General features: G+C 37.3%; 1 protein-coding gene across 10 annotated transcripts in view; it reads right to left on the bottom strand.

Moving 5' to 3' along the window:
• Positions 1–379: 379 nt before the first annotated feature.
• Positions 380–10989, bottom strand: part of CPSF2 (cleavage and polyadenylation specific factor 2) — a 32637-nt gene continuing 22027 nt past the window's right edge. For 9 of the 10 annotated variants that reach the window (XM_078054122.1, XM_036117191.2, XM_078054119.1 and 6 more), the window contains 6 exons: positions 10345–10545; positions 7403–7555; positions 5772–5997; positions 4383–4682; positions 3100–3234; positions 380–2722 (listed from right to left, as the gene is read on the bottom strand). In XM_078054122.1, the coding sequence (XP_077910248.1) occupies positions 2630–2722; positions 3100–3234; positions 4383–4682; positions 5772–5997; positions 7403–7555; positions 10345–10545 (1108 nt within the window). In that variant the 3' untranslated portion in view covers positions 380–2629. The remainder of the gene's footprint in view (positions 2723–3099; positions 3235–4382; positions 4683–5771; positions 5998–7402; positions 7556–10344; positions 10546–10989) is intronic. The other variant, XM_078054126.1, reaches the window with a different exon arrangement.

Here is a 10989-nt window from a genome sequence, read left to right as displayed (position 1 = left end):
GAATCCTTGAATCCTGCTGGTGGGAATGTAAAATAGTATAGGCATTTTTTTGGGAAATAGTTTAGAAATAAAGTTTGGAAACCTGACAGTTTCTCAAAGGAGTTATTGTATTATCCAACAATTCTTTTAGGTATATACCCCCCAAAACTAAAAACGTACATCCACATGAAAAACTTACATAGGAATGTCCATGGCAGCATTATTTATAATAGCCAAAAAGCAGAAACAACCCAAATGTCCATCAACTGAAGAATGGATAAACAAAATGTGGTGTATCCACACAATGGAATATTATTCAACCACATAAAGAATGCTGATACATGCTACAGTATCAACCTCAAAAATATTATACTAAGTGAAAGAAGTCAGACACAAAAGGTCACATATTGTATGATTCCATTTTTATGAAATATTCAGAATAGGCAAATCCATAGAGACAGAAAATAAACTGATGGTTGCCTAGGGCTGGGGTGAAGGGAAAATGGGAGGTGACTGCTAATGGATGTAGAGTTTCTTTTGGGAGGGATGAAAATGTGCTGGAATGAGAGTGGTAATGGCTGCACAACTCTAAATATACTAAAAGCCGATGAATTATATACTTTAAAAGAGTGAACTTTATGGTATGTGAATTTCAATTTTTTAAAAAAAAGGCCCTCCTTAGAAAATTGATTTCCTCACTTCTATTTCAGACCACCTACTGGTTCATGAAAATAGAAAACTTTGCAATGATACTTGACATTTATAATCCATGGTAACAAATACTACAATAAAATTTCTCTTTAACCAAATTATTCTACATGTCAGCTGATGGTCCACTTGTATTTAGTTTGCCTCTAAACAAAATTTGAAAATTCCTCTGAGTTCATGATGTATTTATAGTCCTTTTTTAAATTTATATTTTTCTTAAGTAACTAACGCTAAACAAATGTCATTTTAGAAATTTTAGTTATTCTGTCATCAAGAAACAGGTCAAAGTACTGCTCTTCCAATGACATTAGCACAGCCATCTTCAAGAAGTACTTTAAAATTTAATTCCTTTTTCATAAGACAATAAAAAGGCTAAGCGAGAAATAATTTTTCAGTATCAGTATTGCAATGTAATATGTATAACCAGATGCTTTAAGCCATGTAACAAATGCTGACTTTCTTTCTCCTGGAATATAAATAGGATGATTCCAGGCTTACTCTCTTCAGTAACAAGAATTTAAGTGAAATTTTTTCAAAGCTCTACAAAAAAAAAAAATACTCTTTATTGTCACCTTCTGTAATATTGTTTTGCATTCTGGTTTTTGGTATCAGAAGACTGTAACTTTGTGTTAGCACTATAATCCACAATAAATTCTCTGTAAGCTTTGAAAGAGAATATTAATTCTAGTCTGATATCACTGGGTAGTACCATACTGTACATAGATCCATATAAGTTAAACAGGAATGATCCTTCTAAAAATGCTAAGTATGAGGAAGAGGGCTTAATTACTTAAGAAGTAAAGATCAAGGACTGCCATGATCAAGCTACACACTGAAAAAGCATCAACAGATTACAAGAGGGCAACATGATTTTCATTTTTAAGTTCAATGAAAATTGCATATGTTCAGTTTTTACTCTTAAACACAGTGGCTTATAGAATACCAGGGCTGCCAGCCCCAACAAAGACAGGAACACAGAAAGGATGACCTTATCCAACTTCAGTATTATTTTTGTACTTAGGTGTATAAAATCCATCCACTGCTTCAGCAACCTTAGGAGGGAGCAAGTAAGTGTTGAAAACATTTACACCTTTTGATTAAATTATACTATTATCTTATAAAAATATGAGGTTCAACATTTGTTTCCTTAAAAACAGAGCACTAAACAGTTTCCAATAAAGTAACCTAGCTGATAGCTAAAATGTATACAGAATCCTTAAGACTGTAACACGGCAAGGAGTTCTTTTGCATTATGTGTATTCAAATGATGGTGGTGTAATTCAAACTGAACATCTTGATAAAACAAGAAATGGGAGAAATAAAAATTGATTTCTGAACCAAGTGTGCACCACCTTCCTAGACTGACTAACTGGGAAATACAGGTAAGGTAAGGAGATATGCCCCATGTGAAGACAACTGCCTATCAGAATTCAAAAGAAGAGTTAGAGCACAAACTCTTTTTTTTTGTTTGTTTTTCAAACACATAGGCCTCAAAAAACTGTTCCACCAGTTATTTTTTATATAGCATATCTTTTCTAAATAATTCTCACTTTTCATTCCAGAAAATGTTAAGAAACCATTTGCAAGAACTCACAACATGCAAACATGTTTCTCTAAGGCCATGAGCTGGTTTGCTAAGTTGCATTGTTTTATTCAAGTAAAAAGTCCTTCTAGAATAAGGGGTCTGTAGAGGAAACCAATCACCTTCAATACTCGGGCCTGCACACTTGTTAGGATCTCTATCACTCTGAAAGCCAAAAGGTAGAATGCTCATTTGAACATTAGCAAAATGGACTCTATTTACATTTTTTAAAAAATCTAATGCATGTTAAATTTTTCTGGCAATTCTTTTTGTATGTTACAAAACAAAAAAGCAAAAGCTTAGAATAAGAACGCTTTTTTCTTAGAAAGGTCAAACAGATACTTCTTGACATCATATCCTTTACACAATGGCATACTGTTCATATAAAAGGTCTCTTATCCTATAAAAATCTTGACAAAGGCAGCCTTCTAATCCAATGCGTCCAGTTTCCGTCTAGAAAGTAAAAGTAAAAAAAAATCTTTAGTACATTTCCTGCTCATTAATATGCAGACATAATAAACAAGATATATTAACTAGGTTATTTGGTGATTGGTCTGGAAATGGGTTGCTCTGCACAGAATATGGATATAACATTCAAATCATGAATTTTACGACACGTAAATATCAGGATTCAAATAATAAAATTTTACAATAAAATTATACATCATTTCTTTGAGAGTCACTTTTATAAGCCTTTAAGTTCATCATTACGAATATAAATTATGGTCTTCAGTTTGTGAAATTACCAATCAAGAATTACAGAATTCAAAATGGCATTGCATCAGAAGGAAGTATTTATTCAATTCATCCCTTATTAAAAACATACTTACTCTACGGACTGCTACTTGGTTGTTGCAAACAAGTACACCTCCTACAAATTCAGCTTGAATCCCCTCCCGTAAGAGAACTTGTTTGAAGTCTGACAGTCTTGGTTCATTCATAAAAACTGACTGATGTCCAGGAACCTTAGAAAAGGTTAAAGGGGAAAGAATAACTTCAGATAAAACACCAGACACACAGTTGTACTGAATAAAGTCAAGTAACACATGATCTCTAAGATACTTTCTATCATTCCCTGAAGACCTCTGACAGATCGTATCAAGGCTGTAAATCACATTCCAAGTTGTTATTCTGAATTTTACCTCCTTATTTAACATCACAAAGCCCTTCACATTTTCTGAATGTTTCCCAATTTTATTAGTCATGCCTCACAGTAACAGAGAGACATTTGGTGATGTTATGCTCTTCACTCACCCACTTGCCTGAGGGGGTCAAGGAGAGTGCCAGTAGGCAGAACTGAACCAAAAAATTCATTTTCTAGTCCTTCACTTAGTTCTGAGGGGAGTTCACCCCTGATCCCACTTTCACCTTCCCTTCTCCCTGAGAGTAAATGCAATGGACGCCAAGGATTTTAGAATCAGAAAAACAAGCGGTTCAACCTATTGCTGCTACCTGGAAATTGCCTTGAAGAGCACTAGCTTTAGCACAGAGGGGAAAAAAAGATTCTTATTCCTCCCCCAATCTCAAGAGTATTACTAGAAGGGAATCCAGTGACAGCAGCTGTCTCTCTACTCCTGTTGCACAGAAAGGCTAGAGTCCCCGACATGCACGCAGGACTCTTATCATACAGTTTTAACACTGTCATTGTAAGTTAATTACCTGAAATCTTTGCTAACTAGAGTATCTCCTGAGAACATGTAAATACTATATTAAAATTATATCTACGCTTAATAAAAGATTTCTAACTGTATCAAAACCAAAAGTGATTTCAGCTGAATTGACAACATACAAAAATGGAGTACAAGAGTTTCAGTCTTAGAAAACTATAAATCTCCTGACTGGAAGCAGGTATAGGATATAATCCTCACAATCAAAATTTAAATACTGAAAAAATAAATTACAAAACAATAATGTATCTTATAACATTTGCTAAACGTTTCCTTTAAATTATCATTCCCTTGCCGTCGGGATATATACACATGCTGGTGTGTGCACACACATAACCGTATCTTAAGTAATCTTTTTCTAGAACTCCAAAATCAGCCTACACAGGACACATATTTTAAAGAGTTAAAAACATAAAAGAAAAATCCGGAGGCATGTGCTTTTTTACCTCGTGGGGGGGTAAGGGCTCCAAGGTCGGAATGATCTCGCTTTCTTCACCTGTCTCTTTCTCATCATCCCCAAACAGACTCTTCATGGCCTTCTGTTGTGCTATAACACTGGAATCCGAAGGAGCGTCCACTTGCATTTCTGAGTCTTCTCCATCATCCTTCAGTTCTCCTTCTTCTAAAATAACTCCTGTGTCCACTTTGGAAACTCTCATGTCCAAGACACCATCTATCCAAGCTAATTCGGCATCTTTTGCCTTACAAAACTGAAGGGAGCTGACAAGTGAATCTTTCAATCTCACCTAGAGAGGGAGAGAGACAAAACCCAGAGTATAAATTAACAACAAAATATAACCAGTTATTATTATTTCCTAACTCTGGTAATGTGTATTAAGATTCGAAAATCTTTCACTCATCTGATCTTCACCATGACTGGTAATGACCTAGTGACCTGTGAGATCATTAGGACCGCTGTCTACTCTCCAAAAGGTTCTTAACCCTTGGCTGCACACTGGGATCACATGGCAATTCCTTAAAATACATGTTAATGCCAGGGTCCCACCTTCAGTGACTCTAACACAACTGGTGAGACTAAATCCAGAGCACTGAGTCCCCCCATCACCCCCAAAGTTCCCCAGATGGCTCTCATGTGCAGCCAAGGTTGAGAACCACTGGTAAGCCTCATCCTCTAGTCGTTGCTGCTCTTCAGGAGTACTGAATTACTTACTGTTTCCTTCATTACCATGAATTTCACACATCCATATTCTTGGAATGCTGCTTCCTCTTTTCTGCCCAGAATAACTTTGCTGCCTGGTGAATTCCAACCCATTTTTTCCAAACAAATCTAGACATCGCTCCTGCTTTAACTGACACCATCTCCCCCCTTCCAGATAAAATCTATTCTCTCCTCTGTGCTATTTCTATTTTTTATACCTGCTTCCATTTTTTTCAATTAGGAATAGACCCTTGACATCAGTGCATTTTTATAAAACTTCTGAATTCTTGACTAGTCCCCATTCCTCTCACCTTTACACACTTGCAAATGTTGTTCCCTCTGCCCTGGAATACCCTTCCCCCAAACACACACACTCTATACCACCCTGATGATCCATCTAAACATGTTAGGATTCAGATTAGTTATCACTTCCTCTGGGAAATCTTTTCTAAACCTCCACATCTGGGTTGGGGTCTCACAACATCCTGCACTTTCTCTATCAGAGATAATAACAATGTGAGAAATGCTCTTTCCTTGTTATAAGCCCCACAGACCATAAGATCTACTAAGACAAGGGGACGATGTCTGTCTCATTCACCACTGTATTCCTAATCTACTGTCCTCATCTGCAACAAAAGTATTTATTTCTGTATGGCCCAAATGCCAGCACACTCACCTGGTAGATGTGAGTTTCACTAGTGGCATCAACCGTTTCGTGTAGCTTTGGCATGTACACCTTAATATCTTTCCCACCAAACGCACGGCAGCACTCTGCAAGATCCTGACTGGCCTCTGGTGGTCCATGGACAATGATCAGCTGTCGTGGTTTCATCTGATTAATGATCTTTTTAATGGAATCTCCATCAGAGCGTCCTTCATAGTCTATGTAAGTAACCCTGGCTCTGTAATTAGGATTATTCAAGCTTACTTTTCGGATAAGTTAACTCCAAAACTATGTTATTGATGGCTTTTATCATCAGGAAAGAAATGTATACAATATATAAAATGAGGATTCGAGGAATACACATGTTATATTGTTAATATGTATTTGAACGGGAAGGATTATGGATTATTCAATAGGTATTATTAGAAAAAAATAACTCACATATTATATAAAGAAAAATAAAACTGGATCCTGATCTAATGCCACATACAACAGCAGGTTGAGTTGGAAGCCATAAAAGAGAAATGTGAAGATTTAAATTTAATAGAATAAAATGTACGAATTATGTTTGTGACCATGGACAAGGAGGGACTTCCTTATATATAATCCCAAAAACCATAATGGAAAATATTATTTCATTACATCAAAATTAAAGATTTTTTTTTAAACAAAGTAGACCATGGGCAATTCTTATAAACAAGTAACAGAATGGGAGAGGATATTTGCATTGTCTGAAACCAACCAGGGCTAATATCCAAAATATACAATGAACCCCTGCAAATCAGTAACAAAAAGGCAGCAACCGCTAGAGAAAAATGTACGAAGGCCACGCACATGGACTTCACAGAAAACAAAAAAGGTAACATGCATTTGAAGAAGATAAACTAATAACCACAGTAAGGCAAATTTAAACAGTAGTGATACGTTACTCTATACCTACTAGGCTGGAAGACGTTAAGAGTTAGATAATGCCAAATGTTGGTAGGGAAGCAGGGATGATAGGGAAACAGGATGATTCTGCTAGCAAAAATATAAATTGATATACAGCCATTCTGGAGAGAGTTTTGTGATACTGTTAATATGCATTATTTAGATATCGGCTGTACCCCAAAATATATACTAAACGATAGCACCAGACAAACCACTTTGCTCTCTAATGACTTAAAAAAAATTCCAGAATGATGATTTACTGGCGTTATTAACTGTACCAAAAGAAAAAAGGTTTATTTACTACTTCAGGTTATAGTAACATTTTTAAGACATTAGGGCCCTAGAGATGTTTAAGTCAAGGAGTATGTTTATAAAACACTTAGAAAAATTAAACTTGTGAACTGCACAAGTTCACGTGCTACTGGACTTACTAAAAAGGCCAGAATGTTTCTTCGTATAAATGTGCAATTTAATGTTTAAACCCCACCTCACCATCAACTCAATCACACTGGCATTTAAATACCATTAATGAAAACAAAATGCCACCACACTTCACAGGTCTTTGCATTGAAAAAGAAATTAAATTTTAAAAGTACAAACTTACTAGAGGATATTCAGAAATTTCACTTTTGAAACAATGTAAATTATATAATTCAAGTTCTTAAAATTTTATCTTATAATCTAGTTTCAAAAATGCAACAAAAAGCACTTACTTTATTTCAATAGACTCTGTCGTAGAAATACACTTGGTAGGAACATCAGATAAATCCTGATCCATGGGTTCATCTCCATTTGTCAAGCCAGATTCTAATTTGCTTTTCTCTTCTTCAGTTGCCTGAAGTTCTGGCACTAAGAAATCCTCCGGTCTAAATGATAAGTCTCTAATTAGAAGCAGTAACGAGCAAGCTAATATTATGTAATATATGTAACTAGTAGATGGCACAAGTTTTAGACTCCTCACATATCTCAGATTTGAATACACAAGTGATGCAAAGCTAATGCAACTTTATAATATCAATTACCAAATGACTGCATATATTCTGTTCTTCCTGACCACTGAGGAATGCTCTTTAAAACACGCCATGTGGGCTAGTAAAGAGGCCTACACCATTAGAAGATCTTCATGGCTATCATAAATACTGTTACAACCTGGCCTTGCATTTGTTTCAATCATTCTTTCTCTCAGTTTCTGTGGTTTCTCTTGCCAACTCCCAATTCTTATAAATCTCAGACCTCTTTTGATTTCCTTAAGAGCCCCAGTTATTCCAAAGAAATAGAAAGCAAGCATATGACTCTCCATTGGCACATCATCAAGACTGAGATACAAAATCATGAGCTCCCTCAAAAGCCTTCGCTTTTATTTCAACAAATTATGAATGCATCTATCTCCCCATTTTTACTTCCAGTATCAGAGAGAGTTGTATGTTAAAATTAAAAAACAGGGCGCCCGGGTGGCTCAGTCGTTAAGCATCTGCCTTTGGCTCAGGTCATGAAACCAGGGTCCTGGGATCGAGCCCCGCATCAGGCTCCCTGCTCCACGGGAAGCCTGCTTCTCCCTCTCCCACTCCCCCTGCTTATATTGCCTCTCTTGCTGTGTCCCTCTCTGTCAAATAAATAAATAAAATCTTTTAAGAAATAAATTAAATTAAAAAAACAGGGGCGCCTGGGTGGCTCAGTTGGTTGAACAACTGACTACTAGTTTTGGCTCAGGTCAGGATCTCAGGGTTGTGAGATCAAGCCCAGCGTTGGGCCCCCATGCTCAGCACCAAGTCTGCTTCAGATCCTCTCTCTCCCTCTGCCCCTCCCCACTCCCCACACTCTAAAATAAATAAATAAATCTTTAAAAAAAAAAAAAATTAAAAAACAAACTTAAAAATATTCTCTCTCACCTCCTGTATTTGTCTACGCCCCACCCCAAATGCACTCACACTCCTCTCTGGGAATGCAGGCCTCTGTTAGCCAACACCTAGATTGCTATGGTAGCTTCTCAGACCCTGGAACCCAACTTCTCCATCTGTAATCCACATAATTGCAATAGCAGTAGCAACCACTTAAAGTGCATTTACTAGGAGCTGTGAGCCACAAGTCAGATTCTATGCTAAGGGCCTTAAAAACACAACTTCATTTAATTCTTATCCCCACTTTTCAGATAAGGAAATTGAAGCAAAAGAACACTTGTCCATATGCTCAACAGATTGGACACTAATTAAGGGGAATGGTAAATAAACTCACCAATGCGATTTAGATTGTTATTTTCCCTCTCTACTATTTTAGACAGTGCAATTTTCCTAATTAAATCCAAGAATGACCTAAAACCCACTATATGCTCAAGAGGGCATTACAGAGGAACAAAGAAAGTACAAGCGAGGGACCCAGACTGTGTTGGGGTGGAAAGGAAGAAACAGGAAAGGCTCCCAGCAGTTTGTAAGGGCCAATCCAGCAGGCTGGAAACCTGGGAGGGGAAGACGGAACAAAGCCGAGGGATGAACATGTGCAAGGGTGTGACGTGGAAAAGCCGAGCAAGACACCGAGAAGGCTGGTACCGCTAGAGCAGAGCGCGCACACCGGCCTGACAGAAATGTACAGAAACCTAACAGCAAAGTAGGGAGAAACCAGGTTGTGAGAGACACCATGCACTGTGCTAAGGCGTCTGACAGTCACCTGGAAAGCAACGGGGACCTTGAAGAATCTTCACACAGGGTGGCAGGGTTTCCAAACTTAGATTAGAACGTGTGATTTCAGTTGTTTTTCCAATAGTGGTGGAAAGCTGTTGATTTTCCATGGTTCCACCCATGCTATCTCATATTCCTCTTGTAACTTAAACATTTGTGTAACACTGCTTGAGATGTAACCCATTTCCCAAACTTCACACATCACCATCCATCAAAAATTCTCCCTATCCTGTGTCTTTCTCCAGTGCATGTCCCTTACCCTCTTTCTCTCTTTATTTTAGATTTATTTATTTGAGAGAGTGTGAGCAAGCAGGGGGGGGAAGAGGGAGGGAGAAAGACTCTAGCAGACTCCCTGCTAACAGGGAGCCCCGTGCAGGGCTCAATCCCAGGACCCTGAGATCATGACCCGAGCCAAAATCAAGAGTCAGAGGCTAAACCAACTGAGCCACCCAAGTGTCCCCTTACCTCTCTTTAAGTGGGGAAAAAAAAGTCTTGCTCACCTTTTTAGACTTTTCACATACCTAGGTAATAAAACTGCTACTTTGCCTTTAATATTAATTCTTTTTTTTTTTTTTTAAAGATTTTTATTTATTTATTTGACAGAGAGACACAGCGAGAGAGGGAACACAAGCGGGGGGGTGTGGGAGGGAGAAGCAGGCTTCCCGCAGAGCAGGGAGCCAGATGCAGGACTCAATCCCAGGACCCTGGGATCATGACCTGAGCCAAAGGCAGACGCTTAACGACTGAGCCACCCAGGTGCCCCTTTAATATTAATTCTTTAGATGTTCAATCTTTCTATTTTATACTGTACTTTCAAACTATACAAGTCCTCTGTATCTTTCAAAGTGGGGTCCTCAGAAACTATCAAAGTACACGGTATGACCAGAAATGCCAAATTTACTGAGTTCTAATGATACACTGAGTTATACACAAAATACACAGTCTAATCTGGAAGAAAAGAAAAGCTTGTTTTGTTCACATACTTGATAATTTCTCCATATTCATCCCATTTAATTCTTTCTTCTGGGGCAGGAAACATAGGGTAAGACTTTTTAGCCTGTTTGAAGAAACTTCCTTTACGACTACCTTCACCTTTCATCATCAGGTCATGCTTAGTCTTATGAGCTGACGGCTGGTCAATGTCTTCCTCAACATCACTCTCATCACTGGAATCTATGTCTGCCCTAAGAGGATTGTGGAACAGATAAAGGTCATAAAGTCCCCACAAGATTTTGAATTAATATTTACAAAATTATTTTTGAATTAATTCAAGGGTAATAATTTTTTATTGGACTGGTAAGTTTGTAAAATAGCATTAACTGCCAGTTAATAAATACACATTAATACTAGCACTGAAAGTGCGAACCATACTTAAAAAAATGTTTTAAATAACACAACACACTAAGGTACATCATAATCAATGGAGGAAAACACATACATACACACACACACTACAGAGGAACAAAGAAAACAATGACAGCATTGTCTGAGACTGCCTGCCAGAAACAAAGCAGTGAAGTCTGTAAACTGCTAACCATATTCCCAGGAAAAATATCATTCAAATATAAATATAAAAAGAACTTTGCCAGACTAAAAAACAAACAAACAAAAGAAAAAACACCAAAAAT

Source organism: Halichoerus grypus, chromosome 8, assembly GCF_964656455.1.
Source record: "Halichoerus grypus chromosome 8, mHalGry1.hap1.1, whole genome shotgun sequence".
NCBI lineage: Eukaryota > Metazoa > Chordata > Mammalia > Carnivora > Phocidae > Halichoerus > Halichoerus grypus.
This window is presented reverse-complemented; position numbering and strand designations above follow the sequence as displayed.